This window comes from Notothenia coriiceps, unplaced genomic scaffold, assembly GCF_000735185.1.
Source record: "Notothenia coriiceps isolate Sejong01 unplaced genomic scaffold, NC01 NC01_scaffold00021126, whole genome shotgun sequence".
NCBI classification, from domain to species: Eukaryota; Metazoa; Chordata; class Actinopteri; order Perciformes; family Nototheniidae; genus Notothenia; species Notothenia coriiceps.
In genome coordinates, this window is record NW_011353827.1 from 1 (window position 1) to 22,116 (window position 22,116).

Consider the following 22,116-nt stretch of genomic DNA (forward strand, 5'->3'; position numbering starts at 1 on the left):
CAAAAGTTAAACAAGTACAAACCGCAGACTGTCTGTGTCATGGCGAATACAGTCGCTGGTTTATTTATGTCTGTAGGCCGTTGTTGTGAGTGTGGACGGTCGGAGCATATGCAACGTTAGCTTAGCCGATCTCCATTCAGAAAACACGCATTTTAAAGGTTTTTCGCCTGCCGTCTATCTGCAGACTTGTCAAAGCATTAATTCATGGTTTTACTAACCGGTATCAGTATGTTGTTACTTCGGCATCATTTTGAAACGTGTATTAAAATTAAATCACGGTCAAATATGTTCATTTTGTTGTAGTTGCCAGCGATTCTCTCACTAGTTTAGCATAGTCAGCCCGGTTGTTGTCCCGGAAAGAACCTCGATTTTGGAGAGCCAGAAAAACTGTGAAAAAGTACCCGCTTGCCGGAACTACGCCAAGTGGAAACGCAACCAAACACGGGCCGGACACGGCTTAAACCGTGCTCCGCGCTGTAGTGGAAATGCGCCATAACACTTTGCAGCAAAGGCAATCAGTGTATTACCCAACAATTAAAAACATGTTTTGGTTGGCAAGTTTGGGCTTCCTCTGGATATTGTTCACTTTGTCTGAATGTAAGCTCAGCTCACCTCCTTATTCTGTTCTGCATTTCCTGGCACTGCTTTCTGCCACTGATCCACACCTAAAGAACCATGGGAAACGCCTGGGGACCCAGTCTGCAGATCTCCAGTGAACTCCATGTGTTCTGGGGTCACTTTCTGTTGGTCCTGATGTGCAGTGGGGCACTGAACATTCCTGAGCTCCTCTCATTAGCAGAACACTTCCTCTGTACTTTTCATGCGTGCATGCTGTCTGTCTTCATCCGTCACATACTGCAGCTGCCTGCTTTTTGTTTAGATTTCATATCTTTCTTCATCAAATATTATTTCTAAAGCTGATTTATCATTTCTTTCCCCTTTTTTTATGTTTGATATCCTCCGATCTTTCTCCTCTACGTCTCGTCGGTGTGTAGATCTTTCAGGTGCAGAAGGTAGGCCTCCTCTTGCTCAGTCCCACCTCGGACATCATTGTGGCGTGTGCTTCAGATCCTGCCGAAGTAAAGGAAGTGTGTTACCTGTGTTCTGTTTTCTGAGCTGTCCTCCCTTATTTCCTGTCTCTCAGAAATATTATGGCTTGAACACCAAAGTAGACGACCGATCGGACAGCAAATGGGGAGATATTGAACAATGGATGGTACAGTTACTGTGCGCTGATGACATCACTAACACTTAACACTACGCATGTTTTCTTTATTTTTGCCTGCCTGTCTGACGGAGGCTTTTGTAGTGTGCAGTCTGCAGCTGCATTTCAGATCATTCCTGTTAAGCCTTTTTACAAAATATGGGATTATAAAGAGTCAAAGCTTGGCCATTAATGATAATCCACTTATTCAAAGAAGCGGGGTGCCTGTGTGACTCAGTCAGTCTGACCATCTGCCCCTCTGCTGTGACACTGCATGGGATTTACTGAGTTCAATCACCACTTTAGACACTGTCCCAGACCCTCAGGGGTTTAAACACTGTAGAGTGTGACCTGTAGGTTCACTAACTGCATTGTGTGGACTTGTTGTTGTTGTTGTTTACTAAAGAAACTCACTGAGTGCATGTTGCAATGCGAGGTTTGTTTCTGAATGACTGGCTCAGTGAGGGTTTCAGGGACGTGCACGTCTGATTATGTGTGCTCCATTATCAAGTAAAAAGTGATCTTGATTTGTTTAATGCAGGAATTGTGCAAATCTGTTGAAATGAACAAAAAGCAGGTGATGTATGCTAGTGTTTGCTAACATTTATTTGTTTAGTATGGTCTGCAATGCTGTAGACACATATTTTAGGGCTGTAGCAGCTACAAAGCTTTTCTCATAATTTTCACATTTGAAATCAACATGTCTAATGGTTCACATTTGAAATCAACATGTCTAATGGTTTTTTTTCTTTTTTGCAGATACATTAGGTTACACTAATATTATTCAAATATATATTATATTAAGTTATGTTTATTAAAGGAAGTGGTTTCACTGAAAACATTTATTTGATCTGAAGAATCCCTTAATTCGAATTGAGATTGTTTTTAACTTTTTGGGGGAATCTTCAATAGAAGCTGAACAAATAAAAAAAAGGACATTCAGTTCAGCCCACCAAATCTTCATTCTATCTGAGGAATGAAGAATCATCTGGGCCGTAATGAACCCACTGTCACAACATCAGGGTCCTAAATGAAATGAAACATGGACCTGACTGACCTCAGATTCATGGACCCTCCTTCATCTGTCTCATTGATCTCTGACATCTCTCTCCTCTTCTTCACCCTTCACCTCCTCTCTTCTCCACCTACCCCCCTCCCCCTCCCTCTCCCTCGTCCAGGAGGACAGTGAGAGATGCTCACGTTCTTCACGGATACACACGGTTTGTAGCACTCCCTCTCTTTCAATCTCCTCGTGCTTTTCCCTTGCAATGTGTCCTCCACCACTCGGAAAACGTTACATGGAAATAGGAATCCTGAAGACCATAGGCAGGATCTAATGTGGCCTCAGTTTAATCCATGTATGGTGTGTGTATGTGCAGACACCATACATACTCGTATAATGGCTGTGAGTAGAAATAGTAGAGTTGAAATCTCGAATGAGAGAAATATTTTTGTTAACAAGAGAAACTGGTGAAAAAAGAGAAGGAGATAACTTATACAGCTTTTATTTGAAAATGAGCTGTATTCAAGCCTTGAGGTATGTTATAGTCATTTTTTAGATTAAATGATTCATGTTTTCCTTAAAAAGCTTCTTTTATTTGGTTTTGTGAGAATTTTGTAAATTACAAAGTTACCACTGTCATTTGAACCATTTGTCATTGCAGCAGGAGACGTCCTGTCATAATCCACTCATCACTCTCACCTAATGTTGACCCTGACATGGGGACCCTTTTCCTGGACCCTAACCCTCCTCTCATTGTGTCCCCTCTCACAGCTGTCTGACGACGATGAGCAGATGTCAGTGGGGAGCCGTAGCAGTGCCAAGGTCATTATCACTCAAACTGCATTTAGATCCCAATACTTTATTTAAATATCTGCCTGTACTATGTCACTTTACATGGAACTGTCAGTGTGGGTGGCACTGTATACTGATCCTGACGTTGTGTCTTCTGCACAGTCGGATCTTGATTCAGTTGGGGCTTATGGTGGAGGGGTAAGGGTTAATGTCCTTGGATGAGTTTTTTAACCCACTACCTGAGGATTCGTTGTGTTGATGAGTCGCTGTTGGACTAACTGTTTATTTGAAGAACTCAAAGCATGGAGTACATGTGTGTTGTCCTTGTGAAGAGACATGGGGTTCACATACGAGTGAGTCAGCATTGTCTTTTTTATATTGAAGGTATGTTTGAGGTGCATGCTTCCTTTGTTGTACAAATTAAATGGATTTGAATTGAGGCTGATATTCTGTCCGTTGTATGCAGGATGAAAGTGTGTGGACTGGATTGTGTATATATTAAAGGAAACAATACATGTACAGTGGGGCAAAAAAGTATTTAGTCAGCCACCAATTGTGCAAGTTCTCCCACTTAAAAAGAAGACGGAGGCCTGTAATTTTCATCCTAGGTATACCTCAACTATGAGAGACAAAATGAGAAGAAAAAAAATCCAGAAAATCACATTGTCTGATTTTTAAAGAATTTATTTGCAAATTATGGTGGAAAATAAGTATTTGGTCAATAACAAAAGTTCATCTCAATACTTTGTTATATACCCTTTGTTGGCAATGACAGAGGTCAAACGTTTTCTGTAAGTCTTCACAAGGTTTTCACACACTGTTGCTGGTATTTTGGCCCATTCCTCCATGCAGATCTCCTCTAGAGCAGTGATGTTTTGGGGCTGTCGCTGGGCAACACAGACTTTCAACTCCCTCCAAAGATTTTCTATGGGGTTGAGATCTGGAGACTGGCTAGGCCACTCCAGGACCTTGAAATGCTTCTTACGAAGCCACTCCTTCGTTGCCCGGGCGGTGTGNCACGGTTCGGCTGCATTAAATATTACATATCTGCCGTAGTTCTTTATTTATAGAGCCCTGATGAGAAGACTTAAACAGGAGAACTGCCGCCAAAACTGAAAACGTGACGTGGATCATAATTTATCATTTATTTTCACACAATATGTCTCTTTGCAGTATCAACCCTAATTCGGCTGACTTTTATATTTGATCCAATTGGTAGATAGGCTGTATTTACACCGGTGCACAGCTGATATAAAGGGACACCTAGTGGTTAAAGCATGTTATTGAATTTCATTATTTTATTGTTAGATATTAATAGGATCCCTATAAAGTATATTCATTACTCGTTATTCTCTACTAATAGTTAATTAAAGACTGTATATAATGACTATTTTGCACATCCCTTTCAAGATTTTAAGATTTTCTAAGGTTTATTGACATATCATATACACAACTACGGTGTAGTTATGCATTGAATGAAACACCACTAAAAATAAACACCACTGCATATTTACAACTGTTACACATGCTGATGTAACACAAATGTTTCCAACTTGGGATCAATAAAGTATATCTTATCTTAAGATGATCGATGGCTACTGCAAGATTTGCAAAATTTGCCTCTGAACCTTGACAAGTGCATGTTTCAGGCTTATCAATTAACAACAGGAGGGGTCACAGACATAAGACCAGCTGTTAAATAAAGCTATTCTGACCTTAGCTGGCATGTGGGTATATATTAATGCTGTCCATTATGGGCAAAAGCCATTTTCACCCATTTATTAATTATATGTTTTAAATTTGAGTGTTTCCTATCCCCTAAACCTCCAGGGATGTACACAGTATAATACTGGCAACTTCTTATTATGGGAAATACGAAGACGTCTTTTAAAACTACAATTCCCAGTAGAGACGTGCCATAGAGAACATGTTGCGAAACACAATAGCCAGCATGTGTAGTTCTGGGGAGGGGGGGACGGGGTGGACCCGTTCAAATCCAGTTTTGGAAAGTCTGCCGTGGTTCCATACCATTTCAAGTGCTGTTCGACGCTCGGCGTAACCCTCGGAGCACCCTCAAACATCCAATTACAGAGCTTGAGGACTATCACGGGGTTTGTCAAGCGAAGCGGAGAGAATACTTACTTCTGGGTGTAATATTCTCTAAAGCAAATGAGCTGCTCCGAGCTGCTGATCCTGACGGACTCCAACTTGTGTTTATTAATCAAACAAATAAATAAACACAAGGATAATTATGTGTTATTGTTGAGTAAATGGAGAATTGCACAGGGGAAAATAACGTACGTATATGCCACAATTTTAGATGCGGATTTTGTTAAACTAATACGTTTGCGCTGTGGACCAACACTATACATGGACGGGGAAGGGGGTAGCAATAAAGATAACACCATTAAACAGTTACACAACATAACAGAAATAATATCGATAGCAGCGTCCCTAGCAACCACCTTGGTAACAATGAAAACGTTGTATGGACACAATTTCCTGAAGTAATCTTCGTAATAACTAGCAAACTAAAGATCATGTACATCCACTGCACACATAATCTGAAATAACAGCGGATATTTCTCGCATCAATTGACATCAAAACGCATTTTAATGGCTAAACTAACCTTAAAATAGGCATTTTCCACCGAGAATAAAACGAAGTTTGGCCATGATTTTTTTTCTGCAGGGAGAAATTTGAAGATCACGTGACATAGACGCCAGCCATTGGAATGAATGGTGAAAACAAACGTAGGGATCTTACAATTTCAGAGGCGTTTGTAGAAATACTACGTCCTACGTTGTGGACCAACGTAGTTATTACACATTTTTTTGTGAGACTGGGTTGGATGCACTGTGGGTAATATTTGCAGCAAAAAAGAAAGAACAGCACCTGTCTTCAGCAGGCTTTAAAAAATAAAATATGGATCTATGGTGGTAGTGTGTCTCTTTTAGCAATGACTCAATACTTCTATCAGAAAACATTAAAATTGCATTTTAACCAATTTAGTTGGTAGTCAGTTCCATCATTTTGTTCCAAATAAGGTTTCTGAAAGACACCGGTAACCAGTGCAGTGATGCCGACAAAGGGGAAATGTGATCCCTTTTTTGTGATTGTTTCCTGGCCGCAGCGTTCTGAATTAATTGCAATTATTTTCAGGGAGACCAGTAAAAGAGAATTGCAGTAGCCCAAGAAACTAATTAAGAACTGCTCATCACTGCTTATAAAATGAATCTATTTATAAATAGATCTATCATATGTTATTTATTTCCTGCAGGCCGGATAATCACTTCCTGGAGGCCATCTGCTGTTTTCCTATGGTCTACTACATGGCTGGGACCATCGACAAGTAAGACTGTCATATGAGCTTCGGCATTTCATTTCAAATTGCTTTTATATATAACATTCATTCAACATGTTGAAGAAGATTATGTACTCATCTGAGATTTCATTGGATGTGCAGCATGTCCCAGGAAAATTGATGTCCTGATGCGATAGTTATTGTTGTGTGTGTGCGTGTGCGTGCGTGCGTGCGTGCGCGTGTGCGTGTGTGTGTGTGTGTGTGTGTTTCAGTCTGGACAGCCTGCTGCAGTGTGGAATTATCTACGCTGATAATTTGGTGGTTGTGGATAAAGAGAGTACAATGAGTGCCGAAGAAGACTACATGGCTGATGCCAAAACTATTGTCAATGTGCAGACCATGTTCAGGTAATTCTGCAGATTTTATCACAATTATTATCATATATTATTAATGGCATGGCACATTATCACTTTGTTCTTAAACTTTTATAAATCATGTTTGGACGACAGAAGTATTGCTAAAATTATTTTAAAATAAAAGCTTTTGGTGTTACCAGCGAAACAGTTAGAAGAAACAGAAAAACATCATTGTATGAATCTTTTATTACATTACATGTTACTTGTTAGATGCTTTTATCCAAAGCGACGTACATACTCAATACTGTGGGCAATCCCCACAGGAGCAATTTGGGGTGAAGTGTCTTGCCCAGGGACACAACGACATGCTGACTGCAGTGGGATTTAAACCTGTGACCCCCTGATCCCAATACCAAGGCTCTATCCACTGCGCCACACGCCTCCTCAACCATTTTAGTTACAGATGACAAAATACACATTTTTCTACTGACGCATAATTCCTAAACTGAAAATGTGTAAAGCTCACAGCAAACTAGCTATCATCAAGCTCCCTATTTCTTCCCTGATGATAGTGAATAACACATTCAACCCTGTTGGAATTGGCAGGAGATGACCATGGTAACATTAGCTATTAGCTGTTAGCTAGCGGTGGGAAACAGTTCTGCTAGCTTCAGGTTCCATCTAGTTACATTACGATGCATTCAATCTTGATTTAGTAAAGATGAATATTATATCTGTTGAAATGTTACTTGAATACATATAGTTGTCAAGGCAATATTAAATAGATTTAAGAGAGGAAATAATTACCCGTTTAACCACATAACAAAAACAGTTTGCTAACAATAATAAATGGTGTTTAGGAACATGGTATATTGGCATATTTTAGTTTCTCATCGTTGTATCGAATTGGTATTGATAATAGTGGATTGTCACCAGTTATGGTATGCTTCATTTGAGTTATGGTGACATCCCTGGTTCAGATGCTTACCCTCCACTGTGCTCACTCTCTTCTCTCACTCTAAGGACTCCTCCTCACTAACGAAGTCAAAGAGAAAGAAGAAACATAAGCACAGAGACGTAGGTAGAAGCTCAGTGTCCTGTAAATCCCACACAGACATGACTCCAGAGTTTCTCACTCGTGTTCTGTGTTCACAGAGGAACGGGCCTGATGATGATCACAGTGTCCTGTCCAGCAGGGTCAGTAGCTGTGTGTGTGTGCGACTGATGGTTCAGACGTGTGGTCTGTTGTAGCTTTTTCTAGACAATGTGAGCGTGTCCTCATGCTGCTCCTGTGTGTCCTGCTGTCAGAGCTCCAGACTGAGTGATGAGAGCAGAGTTTCCCGCTCCTCCAGGCTGGACCTCACGGTGCGTGTTGGTCCTCTTGTCTTAATCGCTGAACAGCGGTACAGTGATTGCACAAAACATTTCATATGTTAACGTTGGTATATTTGAACCTGGACCCTATTTTCCTTTGTTTTTGTATCTAATTGAGCAATAGAGAGAACCATTTTGAAACTGGTCTAGTCTGGTTCTGTAGACAGAAGACACAGAAACGGCCGTAATTTAATCTAGTAATTCCTTTCTTGTCTAACCTGGTTCTTTGATGTGGCATAAATATTAAAGTAAACTAAATCAATATGAATTACACAGTGACAAGCTAACAAAGTTAAAGCGGAGGGCAAAGAGCTAAAGCCATGCCGTGAGTTATTCACTTGCATCGTTTTTGGCCAAAGACCTCAAATCCTATTGGGAAATGACTGCATGTAATTTGAATGTATGTTGTATCTAAATGTATGTTGAATAAGTTTTATAGTGTCAAAAATATAAATAGTTCATCTCTCAATGTAAGAATTTAACAAAGAAATTGACAAGGGCTGGTAAATAATAAATCAAAGAAAGGGAAAAGTTCAACAAGTACATATACAGATCACAATCATACTTACTATTACCCTTTTATTTGTATTCTAGATGTATGTTGTATTTTACTGAAGTATTGAAAGTAATGACATTATAACTTAACGGCATGTTCTGTGTGAGATGTATGAAGAAGGGCCTTTTAGTTTTTGAGGTGTCGGTGTTTGATGCTTTCTGTGACCCCCCCCCAAACCGCAGAGCTCCAGACTGAGTGATGACCCCCGGGGGTCTCGGGGCTCCAGATTAGACCTGCAGCCGGTGGGTGGCTCTGCACTCAGACTGTTTGTTTCTCACAACAATAATGGCTTTGGGTGCACACTGTCTGAAATCCTGTTCATTAACACTTCAACTGCTTAAGACCTGGGAACGTTTTCATTGTTTTGATTAAAGTATCGTATTTATTGAGGCCTGTAGTGCACTTCTAAATATCTTCTCATCAATCCATGGTAAGAACACATCTGGGTGCATGTGTTTCCCCATTGCTGTGGTGTGTGTGCTGTATATCCAAGAGACTCAGGACTGTGACTGCTTTTGGAATACTTTTGTGTTTAACTGTTAGCAAAGCACTTTTCTTTGTCAGTCCAGCCATTTGTCAAGCATATGGATTCCTTTTCTTTGCTTTCTATTAAAGGCAACAGAATGTCGGGAGCATGGTGTCCGGCAGTGGCTCAGTCAGTAGGGGCTTGGACTCTGAGCCGTAGGGTCGCTGGTTCAAGTCCCCGACCAGACCTAAATATGGAGTGTGGACTGCTACTTGGAGAGGTCCCAGTTCACTTCCTGGGCCCTGCCGTGGTGCCCTTGAGCAAGGCACCGGATATCCCCCTTCCCCCCTCACTCCCATAGCTGTACAATAGCTGCCCACTGCTTCTAGTACTAGGATGGGTTAAATGAGGCCAAATGTCACTGTGTGCTGTGTGCTCTGCATGTGTGACCATTAAAGAGGGTTTCGTCCCTCCGATTCTATCTGTTATACTTTGTTAAGAATTGGATATGTTTAAAAATATGTTTCTGAACTTCCTGTCTGTTTTCCCCACTCCCTTCTGCCTCCTTCTGTTGGCTCGCTTCTTCCTCTTTCCTAATTTCAGACTTCTTACTCTTCCTCTGACCTGTACAGCTACAATGGTCTGTCCTCTGCCAGAAACCCCGGCTCCACTTACAATGGTTACCAGGTCTGTAGACAGTGAGAAATACAGTTGTTGCTGCTCTGTGGCTGCTAGCTAACCTTCCACCTCTCTGTGGGGGGGAAGAATAAATCACTTGAATCATGTTTCATACTTGAGTTATCACAACCCGTTTCAAGCCTTTCAGACCTGAACCTCGTCTCTGTTCAGTTCTACAGGTCACTCAGTTACGTCTCTCAGCAGCTCTTTCGTAGGGTTGGTCCCATTTATTCCCAGCATATAACTTTTACACAGTGTTAAATAACACTTGCAGTTAGCATTCCCTCACCAGCGTGCTTAAGAACACATGAAACTAAGCTTGTTTTAATTAAGAACAGGATGTAATGATGAAGCGGTCTGAGCTTTTTCACGTTTTAAATGCACTGCGTGTTGATGTCCCTCACTTTGAGAGTATCCTGTGTAAGAGTGTGTGATCACACTGTGCAGCATGACCCCTCACTGTGTGTGTGCGCAGAGCTCCCTGTAGGAAGACAGCGGGTTGTAGCGCGGCAGCAGCTCCTGCTCACTCGTAAGATTCTCTGAGGATCGTGGCCTTGTTGTTTTGTGTGAGGAGTGTCAACCGTCACAAGAACAGTGCATATAACCAGGCGGTCGCCTAGGGCGCCAGATCTGGAAGGGCGCTGCGCTGGGAGAAAAACTTTTTTTTAATTAATTTATTTCTTTTTTTTTTCTGCCTAATTTTCTTCCCTTGATGTAATACATTTACATTAATAATTGAATAAAGTAAACACCCTTTGCACTCCGGGATTTTATTTATTTGTTGCTGCTGCATGGGAGTTGGAATTTAAGGTTAAATAAATACTTCCCCATCATAATGACCTTTTATTATATCAATTTAGCACCACGTGTTCTTTTTGTATATAACTCCACTGTGAACAAAGAAGATAACGCTGCATTTTTTTCCAATTTCAAGGTAACTCGGGGTGAGTAATCGATAAAGGGATATTTTGTGGGTGGAGTGTTGATTTTTCAGTGACTTAATGAAATGGTATGTAGATTTGACATTGAGTGGACGGTGTTCAGTATTCTGCAGCATGGTTCTGGTTCTGTGGGGGTATGTGCATGCGTGTGTGTGTGTTTCCTACGGCTGTACACAGGAACATAACGCTGTGTTCTCTCTCAGCCTGTAGAGTACAGTAGTTGTCGCAGCTCCGGCTCCAGGGTCTCCTCCAGGGCCGGGTCAGCCCGCACCAGCCCAGTGGTGAGGCCCCCCCCGACACCCTGGTAGCAACAAGAGTTTACTTGGCATCAGTGCTTTGTTACGACATGGTCTATGACCAGCTTAAAGAAACTGTACCACAAACAGACACAGATCAGTTGAGTGCAACATGTGATGGTGCTGTATACATTTTAAACATTAATATAAAGTAGAAAAAATACATAACAAATATGAAACAATTATACAAGTAGGTAAAATTACAATAAAAATGGCAAATATATTATAAGAAATATGTACAATATATCTTATCTAAAGAGCTTTGCACATAAAGAAGTTTTGGTGTCAAATTGTCTGACCTTATTTGACTTTTCTTTGAGGATGTTACACTGACTCAGACGAGGCATGGTTTCCACAATTTGGAAATGTGCATTTATTGTTCTGTGCCCCCTGGTGGACGTTTGCAGGACCACTGCGGCTCTGTGGCCAGTTATCTGAGGAGTGCAGCGGGCGGCAGCAGCCTCCCCCGAGACCTGGATGATGTCACTATTCCTGACCTTTCTGATGTGTGTGGCTTTGCCCCCGCAGGAGGCCGCCGCCGTGATGTGAGCTGACTTCCTGCTTTGTTGCTTTTTCTGCAACCGTGTTCCCTCCTTGTGCACTTTGCCCAACAAGGAGGGCTAATTGTGTCTGTGTCCCAGGTTCATCTGTGTGTTGACTTTGTGGCTGTGGCAGGGAGCCAACCTGAAGATGAGCTGTGTTTGAAACACATGATCTGTTGTTGAAAGGAACACTGTCAGACTCAGACATTTGGTGATTGGATGGTATCTGACAGTTTTGTCTCCTCCTGTACTAATACAATGCATGGTGTTGTTTATACAAGTGAACTTGTCTTTTCTGGAAATGCAAGTGAAAGAGCAGATTGGAACATGTAGAGGTATTGTTTGGTTTATTTTACGAGATGTCCAGGTGAATGGTATCCCTGCAGGGAGCATTGTCTGACTTATTTTTGTCTCCACAGGTGGAGGACAGAGATTATCTTGAGAAGGTGAGTAGATCACATGACCTATCTGTTTTTTTTTACTAAGGATACATAAAGTTACATCAGATAAAGAAGAATAATGATGGGGGGTCTTGTAATGTGTTTGGATTGTATTTGTTCTTTCTAGATTATTTTTGCTCTTATCATTCTGATCAATCCTAATAGAAGCTCTCCTGAAAGGTTCATTTTGTGAAATTACATTTTTAGAATTCTGAGATTATAATCTTTGGAAAAACAGTTAATATGTTTTTTCTCAACTGCATCTATGATGCTGCTGTCATTTTGAGATAGATTTTCTCTTTTTCAGGGATCTCGAGCAGCTTCTGCCCTGACAGCAGCCACCCTCACCTCGTTAGGCGGGACTTCCTCTCGCAGAGGAAGTGGTGAGACGGCTATAACCGTAGATACAGAGACGTCTATACGGGAAATTAAGGTAAAGTCAAATAGAGCGGGCCAGATGACGCTTACAAATGTCCATACATCTACTGTGTGTAGATAGGAAATAGGAAATGAAATATTATAATAACATTGCAAACAGTTTCACGTTGAACAATACTTATTTGTTAATTCCTTATTGGACCAAACATAATTAAAACCTTATTGAAGACTTCCAGCATTTGGAATTGTGGTCCTGTTTTGATAATAGAAACGTTTCTGCTGTTGTCAGAGTTTAGGGTTTATACTGACAAAACGAGACTTTTCTGGGAGGGGCATTTTCACTATTTTCTGCAATTTAATAAACCAAACCATCATTTTAAAGGATTGTGAAGTAAATGGGGAAATGAATTGCTTATGTAAATAATTGTAAGTTGCAGCTCTTACTGTCAAACTGATACTGAGACTGCCACTGTAGAGAGTAATAGTAATGTCTCCCCCCAGACCAGAAGACATAAGGGGCATGTGTCCAAACTGGGTGTTTCAATTTCATATTGAAAGGGATATGCAACTCACACACACTCACTTTCATTTTCTCTGATGTAAAAAGTTCTTCCATAAAGTTCCCAGCTGTCATGCTTTTCCCATTCTCCCTGCAAACACTGGTGCTGATGTTCTTTCCTCCTCTCTGCTGCCCCCCTCTGGACTCTGTCCTCCTCTCTGCTGCCCCCCTCTGGACTCTGTCCTCCTCTCTGCTGTCACTCATCCTTGCTCACTGCTGCAATACACCAGGAGATCCATGAACTCAAGGATCAGATTCAAGATGTGGAGAGCAAGTACATGCAGAACCTGAAAGAAGTCAAGGTATCAGCCTGTGACACCCCTACCCCAACCCCACTCACTATTAACTGAGCCGTTGATGTCCTAACTCCCACTGATCATTTTAGACGTGCGGTGATATGTGCAACCAAATTACTGTTATATGACCCATGGCCTTTTCGTCTACCAACATTTTAATAAAAAATCTGAAGGCTCTTGAAGTTGAAACAAATAGTATTTTAGTGAAGGGGTAATTTAGGAGCAATATTCATGCTCTACAATGGGACTGTGACCATAGGAAAGCTTCATGTCGCCATTTTCCTGGCCGAAATCCTTGGGATTCATGATTTGATCCCAATAATCATTAGAACATTAATACTCTCAAAATGGCACGAAGAGATGCTGAAATCACTTAAAGGTGGGGTATGTAATTTATTTCAGAAACACTTGTTATATTCCATGGAATGCTCTTAGCATCCCGATAGCAATGAATATCTTAAGTGCTTTGACAAAAAATCCATAAAATAATATCATCTGTGGAAGCCGTAGTACTGTAAAAAGCACGACTAATCATTTTAGCTGGCCCGGCTAAAATAACTGGATGGCCTACCTGCCTGTCAGCCATCCATCTGTGCACAAACTTATCTCGTGCCCTCATTGGTCATGTGCGCGTTCGTGTGTGTTGGAGGAGGGGCTCTGTAACGAAGTGGTAGATTTTTTCCGGTTGTGTATTTTCAAATTCTAGCGCACTCGAGCTGGTTTCTCCAAAATTACCTACCCCACCTTTGATCTAGCATGTTGTAAGAAACTCGTAGGTTTTATTGAGTCACATTTAGGACAATGTATTTTAGCGGAAACTCTTATCAATGAAAAACAAACAATATGAGAGTAGGTCATCATAAAGCTACAGCCCCCCTGCAGACATTTCAACGTGTGCTTTGAGCTGCTAACTGTTGATTTAACTGGCAATGTTACATCTGAATGTTGCATGTCTTTCATGTGTGTTTTTTTTTGTTGTGTGTTTGTGTTTGCCTGTACTTCTTCACGAGTGGTTGACAGTTGTGAGATACAGATAAGTATACAGCTTATAGGCAATTCCATTTTCTGTTTGTTTTTAACTGAAATCAAAGGTACGTCTCTTATTACATGTTCTATTTGTTGCTTTCGGGCAGTGCTCAACGGTGGGCTAGAACTTTGAAAACAATGGAAATCAATTAAAGAAATTCTATTAACCTCTTGATCTAACTATATTTAAATAAACTTGACCTAAGTTATACATCAACATTTTATTTGTACTAAAAATAATACAATTAACTTCAGGAAATTCAACTCTGTAATTGTTATAACTCTAAGCAAAACAGTAAATAAAAAGCCTATTTTAAATTGTATATTTGACATAAAGTTGGTCTCAAAGAAGGGAAGAGAAAAAGGCCATTTTAAGGCCAGCATGTGTAATATTCTCCTGTTGTCTATATGTCATTAGGATGCATTAGTGGGAGTGGAGGAGAAGTACCGTAAGGCCATGGTGTCCAACGCTCAGCTGGACAATGAGAAGAACAACCTGATGTACCAGGTGGACACGCTGAAGGACTCGCTCATGGAGCTGGAGGAGCTGCTGTCTGAGTCCCGCCGCGGCTTCGAGGACAAAGTCAAGGTACGGCAGGCACGCTTAAAACTGACAACGTTCTACAAATAAGCCTTCTTTTCTCTAACATAAGGAACATGTGAAAATAGTGGGATACCTCCTTTCTTCCTCAATGGAAACTAGCACAGACCTGACCAAGACCCTGACCATCAGTGAGAAATAGTGTGTGATTCAGTTCTGCTGCACACTTTTAACATGTTCTTCCATGGTTCTCTCTTCCTCCGAGTTTCATGAAAACATGGCCAGACAGTGTTCAGTATTCCTGCTGACAGACAAACCTGAAAACAAAACCTCCTTTGCCGTGTCGTTAATATGGTGAAGCTGTACAAGGATTCAGTATACAGGAGTGTTATTTTTGATGGAATTACACGTGTGGAAGAAGTACTAGGATCCTAAAGTTTAGTCAAAGTAATAATACTGCAGCGTAGAAATACTCAGTTACAAGTAAAAGCTCTGCATTCAGAAATCTCCATCCATAGCAGTACAGTTAAGTGTATTCATGTTTTTTATTTTCGTATTAATAAATGTTACCTGCAAAAGTAACTAACACATTAATAAATGTAGTGAGTAGAAAGGTACAATATTTGCTTGTAAAATGTAGTGGAATAGAAATATAAAGTAGCATAAATATGTAGCCGAGTACAGTACTCAAGTAAATGTACTTAGTTACTTTCCCCCAGTGGAATTACTGCAGAGTAGAGCTCCCTCAAGATGCAGCTGACTCAGCTCATTGTGGATCAAACAATTACTGCTTCCTATACATCATAACGCAGCTCTCAGCACACTCGACAGTGATTCAACATCTCCCCTGTCAGGTTTTAGGGCTTCATGTGTTTCTGTGTATCAGATGGATTCTCTTCTCTTCTTCCTCACAGGAATGTGAGCGAGAGAAACATGCCCACACTGTGCTCCAGTTCCAGTTCAATGAAATGAAAGAGACGCTAAAACAAAGTGAAGAGCTACTCAATGTGAGTATTTGTGTGTCACTAAGACAAGTGAAATGGAGCCTTCCATTGGTTCAGAAAGACAGAAAAGAGAACGGCTGTCTTTTACTCCGTTAGTCCCGCAGAACGGCTGCACGTGGAACATTTCACAGCATGCTCTTTTTCCCACACTGTATATGCATGAATCCTTTTTCAGCTTTCTCTCTCTGCATCTGAAACCTGATTTCCTTTCCCTGCTGTTTAGGACATCCGTCAGCTGCATATCAAACAGGAAGGTTTGAATAGAGAAATATGTGACCTGCAGGAGACAGTGGAGTGGAAGGATAAAAAGATTGGGGTACGGCCTATGAGCCCTGGTGTAGCAGCTCTGTGTTTGACACACTCAGCATTTATTTCTGCCAACATGAATTCAGCATTTCCTTTGCATTCAACTTAATGTCAGCTTTTACTTTCACTTCTTTCCACCTCTTGTGCACTTTTCCTTCTTCACTTTCTTTGACACTCTGCCACCTGGCGCTCCGCTCAGGCCTTAGAGCGACAGAAAGAATACACAGATGCAATCCGGATGGAGCGAGATGAGCTCAGAGAGGAGGTGGTGAACCTGAAAGACATTCTGAAGGTACTCCGTGTGAGAGGGCTTATTCCGCTTCATGTGTCCACATTCTGGGAAGCACATTTCAAAACTCTTTTGAAACATTTTGCAATTGTTGTTGCAGAAACTAAAGGTTTAAATGTAAATGTTGTTCATTCAAGGTAGAAAAGAATGACAAGTACCGATGTGTTGAAGGTGTCACTCCGCTCGGGCTGCAGGTGTGTCATGTTTGACTTTTCGTTTTTTCTAGAAACATGGTATAGTATTGGGACCTGATCTAAGCATCAATGGAGAAGTTGTTGAGACAGAAGCTGACGGGACCCCCGGTGCAGACCCTGCTTCCCCCCTGGCTCAGGATTGTCAGACCCCCCCAACAGAGGGGAACAGCATGCTCGGTAAAACACACTACCCAATAAAAACTGCTCACTGCATGGCACGGCACAAAACTGTCTGAAGAGTTTCATTTCTAAATGCTTTTCAGAGAAGTGATGAAAAACAATAATGAAACAATGAATACCAAGATGACAGCATTTATATCTGAATACTTGCGAGTGAGCTCTTCAGGTACAGTGCTGTGCTGCTGGAATGTCAAGTGCTTTAACTCTCATTTGCTATGTCCTGAAAGGAGACGTCTGGTAAAATTCTGTGTTTTTCTTTCTTCACATAAACCTGAGAAAAGACGGATAAGAGAATCTCACCTCCAAATTCAACTCTGTTCTGAAACTTGTAATCTCAACTATTGCTACACTATTGCTCAGAACAATAGAGATGTGTTTCCACCTACCATGGAAGAAGTCTGCTGAGAAAGTGTTAGTTCTGAACTACTAAACGGACATTGTTTTTGTCATTGTAAATACCAGATCAGCAACGACTTGATCCTACTGGACTGTGTGTCAGCCTGATATATCTCCTACCTCAAATATTCAAAACCATCAATGAGCCATTCCTGAACATGTAAATACCTAGTAGAGCACCAAATGTGTATGAGTCTGCAGCTGAAAATAGTACCATTAGGTCCAGTGTGAGTATATTTGAGTTGCTAAACACTACAGAGACTGGCCGTATTAGAAAATCATTGTGCTTGGTATGTCTCTATAAGGAGCCATTGGCCTTGTAAGCAGTGAGAGATGGACTCATTGATTATTTAACTTTATATAGTCTGTTTATCAAGAAAACATTTATAGAGAATTGCCAGACGTACCCTTCAAGCATCATCTATCTGACCTCATGCTTTCCTGTACAAACTAACCTTCCACTCACTAACTTGGCAACACCCTGTTTTGTCATCATTACTAATGTCTTTGCTTTTAATCGTTTCTGCTGCACCTTCTTATTTTCTCAGCTAATGCATATTCTTCTGAATCACAACTCATCTGTTAATGCAGGTGGTGTAGGTGTGTCATTTCTGCAAGGACTAAAGGGCTGATGGTCGAAATCAGAGCTCTTTTTAGCAAAAAGTATATGTAAGGAACATACTTATGTATCTGCTGTACTGTATTCCCTGATCTGTTGGCTTCAGACTTCTTTTCTTGTCGCATTGATGTGCTGGGGATCAAGATCTTCATTTCGGTGTTCCTCCTGCCTCTTCTCTTCTCCGCTCCTCTTGGCCACCTTGGCTCTGTGCTTCTCTTCTTGAATCAATCAGGCGTTCTGCCTTACATTGACTTCTGCTCATGCACTTCCTCATGAAGATTAAATTTCAAAAATAATGTTTTACTTCACCGTATACTCTTCATTAACTCTCAGGCAACACAGAGGAGACACTGTTGAGAAGTAGCGAGGAGGAAGAGGTGGATCCAGAGCAGCAACAAGAACATTTTGAGGAAGCCAAAGAGAATCTCTTTAGCTCTGAAGCACTCTGTAATGTTTCTGGTGTGAGCACTATGGAAGCATCTGGGGAGGAACAGCCAACACAAGGACAACAGAATGCCACAGAAGAAGATGGTGTTGAAGAACCTGGCCTTAGGAAGGACTTGAATGTTGACATTAATGACCAGTCGGTCACAGAGTCCAAAGATATAATCATTTGTAGCCCTGAACTTCAGGGCATTGTCACAAGTTCTGAGGAAAGTGTCACAGAAACAGTAATGTCTGAGGGCAAAGAGTTAGGATGGACCAATAACCTAGATTCAGGGGAGACAGGAAGCCAAATCAATAGTGTAGACACACACAGTGATGACATTAGAGAGTCATCCAACAACCTTTTGAAAGAGCAAGAAAACAAACAGGAAGATTTTGAGGAACGTCATCTGAGAAATACAGAATCATGTCCTGAGCAAGAGGTTGCACAAGATGTTGGGACAGAGAAGTCCATACCAGCTGAGTCAAAGACAGAAGCTCAACCAGAGCCGGAGAACTCTGAAGAGGCAGAGCACATAGAAACTGAGGAGATATCAGGTAACTCTCAGCCTCAGGGCGCTGCTGCTCCAGGGAAAAAGAAGAAAAGGAAGAGGAAAGGTAAAAAGAAAGGGGGGACACAAGAAGATGGGAACCAACAAAGGGATGGAGCAAATAAAGAAAAGGACAAAACAGAGGTGAAAATTGAATTGACTACAAAAGATAATGAGCTAACGACAGAACCTGAAATTCTTAGTTCTTTCGCTGAAGCCCTCGAAGAATCAGGGATGCATCAAGTAAAGAATGTGCAGGACAGGCAAAAAGTAGAAGAAGTGGAACCTGTTGAAACCCTTTCTCCCAATGACACTCAAAGAGATTCAAGAAGGGATCATGTTACAGATGAGTGTGACAAGGAACACACTTTAGAAATGGAAAAGGTAGAAGAAGCAACTACTGAAACCTTTTCTCACGTCACAACCCCTGCAGAAGTGAGGCTGGATCATGTTAAAGATGAACAGTGCTTGGAAACCGTAAAAGCAGCAGAGGCAGTGGCACCCGCTGAAACCTTTTCTCACGTTGAAACTCTCAAGCAATCCAGAACAGATCCCATCTCCAAGGACGAGCAGGAACAACCTTTAGAAACACGGAGAGTAGAAGAAATGGGATCTGTCCCAGAGACCAACCTTGGTACTGAGAGCCCCGATGATCTTAACAAAGAGTGCACTTCCTGCGTAGATGCCTCTAAAAGTGACATCTCAACTAATGACAGTCTCATCCAGGCTGAGTCAGAAATTGTTAATAGTGCGGAAAATAGGGTTAGGCCTATTGACGAGATGAAATCAGAATGCACACCTAATATCCCAGAAAACACGTTTGAAAGCATCGTCAAGGAAAACGCCGAAGCTGGATCGCACAATCCAATCAATGGTGACATGGCTGCTGAGGAATCTAAACCCACAAGCAAAGCTGAGAGTAATGATAAAACATCTGTGTCCCCACCTTCTACCAATGGCTTTACTGACTCTCTCAGGAGCTCGTCTGGCTTCGAGCTGTCTGCAGGCGAGAACTCGGCCAGCGAGGACAAGGTCTCTGATGGAGGTCCAGAAGACGTAACTGAGACAATCAAAGATGATGAGGACCCAGGAATACAGACTGAAGAAGACAAACCACAAGCATCTCCCAGTGTCCTGTTTCCCAGTAATGATGAAGCAGAGCTAACGGCAGACACAACAGAGAAGGAGCTGAACAGAGGCTTGAGCGAATCTGAAGGTTTAGTCCAAACAGACCCATTACATGACCAAAATAAAGAAAGTCTAAGCAGTCCATCATTTGTAACAAACATGGATGCAATCGACACTGTTCAGAGTCTGTTGGAGACTGTAGTGCAAGCAGAACAGCTGGATGATGTAGAAAGCCAGACAGCACAGTGTGAGGTTCATGTTGACAAATCCAATGCTAACCTGACCCCTAAATCAGAGATCAATACCACTGAGACAGTAAATACACCAGATGTTCCAAAAGAAGCTCCTGAAAATGGGTCGATTATGGAGCAGGATCACAGATCTGAAGAATTCACCATGGCAGAAGATCCAGAACATAATAACAATCCAAATGATCAGCAAAGCAAGATACAGCAACTGCATGAACCCATGGAAGACATTCCATCTCAGCTAACACTGCAGGTATGCAATGAGAAAGAGGACGATGAAAAGGATGAAGGTCATTGTTTTGATTTTGATGACATGGATTTGGAGCCGGCTGAAGGTGAAAGTCTCCCTAGGAATCACCAACCGGAAGAAGAAGTGGAGGAGGGAGTCGAAGTTGTTCCAGATGAAAGCAGCAGCTCAGGCGTCCAGACTCCGCCACAAAACTGTTCAGCTCAGGAGGATGGCGCTTTGGAAAAGGGGGAATATTTGTGGGAAAAGGAGGAAGTAAGTGTAGCAAACGAGCCCAGGGGCATTGCAGAGGAAGCAAAGGTTCAGAGTGTTGGAGAGGCGGGGGGTGTTGCAGAGGACGTTCACCAGGCGATGTCCCTGCCTGTAGAGGAAGGGTTAGAAGCCATTAAGCAGGTCCAGGGGGAACATGTTGATTTACCAAAGGGTTCAGAACAAGTGGGCAGCAATACAGAGCCCCAGCAGGCAGGGAAGGATGTGAGGAAGAACAGCAAGAAAAGCAAAGGCAAGGTCAAAGAGGAGTGCAAGATGTCTTAGCTTATACTGTAGATGGTTTGTATTCTGAAAATGTACCATGGATCTGCCCCATAGTAGTCTCTGCTTAGCTGTTTACAAAGTACATGTTTGCAGAACATTACAGCATTTTGTCTCTTTTCCAAACAAATATTGTAAGTTTTATTTTTAATTAAAAAGACCAACGTTTTCTTTGTGGTCATGTGTGCAAAAGAAATGTGGGGAGGTGAGACTATAAACTGCTTTGTAACCGTAGATCTACTGTCGCTAAATACTGCACTTGATACATCAGGTAACATTATTTAGTTATTAACAGTTATCATGCTGCTTGTTATGTTTAATGGTTCATTTTGCTGTGCCCCTGTATCACACATCACTTCATCCGGTACTGTTCCAGAAACTCAAAAATGTCTTCATTCCATAGGGGAACAATAAAAACACAGATGTCAGCTGGTCATTTTAGGAAAGTATCTTCTGGATGGTCACACTTTAACTGTATTCCCCTGTTCTGTTCTTAGGGATTAATACAACTTTAAGACAGCTATTTCCATCTACATGAATGAACAATGTATCATAAATATGTTTGCAATGTGTTGCACTAAATGGAGAAGATGAATGCCCTTTCTGATATGCCAATAAATACCCTGCTTTTACCAATTTAAAACGTGATTTTTATGCATTTTGTAGGACAATGACTTTACTGACATTATGAAAAATATTAGTAACTATACTTGGATGTCCATTTTTTATTTTATCTTATGATGTGCTCATAGTGTGACTGTGGCCATCTGTGTGCTGTTGCATTGACCTTCTACTCCACAGTATGTGCATGCTAACCCCCCCCCCCACACACACACTCGCTTTGTCACTCCCCCATGGATGCTGAACTGTTGCATGCCTCAACCTCCCACCCCGACCCAGCCAATGATGGATACATGAACCACCCCCCCTGCCCACCGGGAAAATAAACCAAACGTATCCGTCTTATTTGTACGTCCTCTTAGCGCCGCGACGGTCGTCGGTGGGACGAGCAGAGAAAGTGCGAGTAGGGGTGGGAGAGGAGTCGCCTAGAGACGGTGCCTTTGTGTAAACTCTCAAAGTATAGTTTTGTAACCTAATGTGTATAAAAATACCGATTTACCCTGCAATGCACCAGTCGGCGTAGATGTGTTGGTAGTGAGCAGTCTGTGTTATGAGGTGACAATCCTAGGAGAAGTCTTTTGTTCCTTCAGTTGTATGGTCCCCACCCTCCCTCGGTTCCTCTT

General features: G+C 41.6%; 1 protein-coding gene across 1 annotated transcript in view; it reads left to right on the forward strand.

Moving 5' to 3' along the window:
- Window positions 1-999: 999 nt before the first annotated feature.
- Window positions 1,000-22,116, forward strand: part of LOC104953121 (uncharacterized) — a 27,062-nt gene continuing 5,945 nt past the window's right edge. Inside the window, exons 1-20 of the mRNA XM_010780050.1 lie at window positions 1,000-1,013; window positions 1,145-1,216; window positions 2,383-2,424; window positions 2,979-3,029; window positions 3,162-3,197; window positions 7,684-7,737; window positions 7,816-7,857; window positions 7,969-8,025; window positions 8,773-8,832; window positions 9,660-9,743; window positions 10,879-10,956; window positions 11,379-11,516; window positions 11,933-11,959; window positions 12,261-12,386; window positions 14,631-14,801; window positions 15,668-15,760; window positions 15,981-16,073; window positions 16,263-16,355; window positions 16,579-16,723; window positions 18,075-20,874. Of these exons, the coding sequence (XP_010778352.1) occupies window positions 1,214-1,216; window positions 2,383-2,424; window positions 2,979-3,029; window positions 3,162-3,197; window positions 7,684-7,737; window positions 7,816-7,857; window positions 7,969-8,025; window positions 8,773-8,832; window positions 9,660-9,743; window positions 10,879-10,956; window positions 11,379-11,516; window positions 11,933-11,959; window positions 12,261-12,386; window positions 14,631-14,801; window positions 15,668-15,760; window positions 15,981-16,073; window positions 16,263-16,355; window positions 16,579-16,723; window positions 18,075-20,874 (4,193 nt within the window). The 5' untranslated portion in view covers window positions 1,000-1,013; window positions 1,145-1,213. The remainder of the gene's footprint in view (window positions 1,014-1,144; window positions 1,217-2,382; window positions 2,425-2,978; window positions 3,030-3,161; window positions 3,198-7,683; window positions 7,738-7,815; window positions 7,858-7,968; window positions 8,026-8,772; window positions 8,833-9,659; window positions 9,744-10,878; window positions 10,957-11,378; window positions 11,517-11,932; window positions 11,960-12,260; window positions 12,387-14,630; window positions 14,802-15,667; window positions 15,761-15,980; window positions 16,074-16,262; window positions 16,356-16,578; window positions 16,724-18,074; window positions 20,875-22,116) is intronic.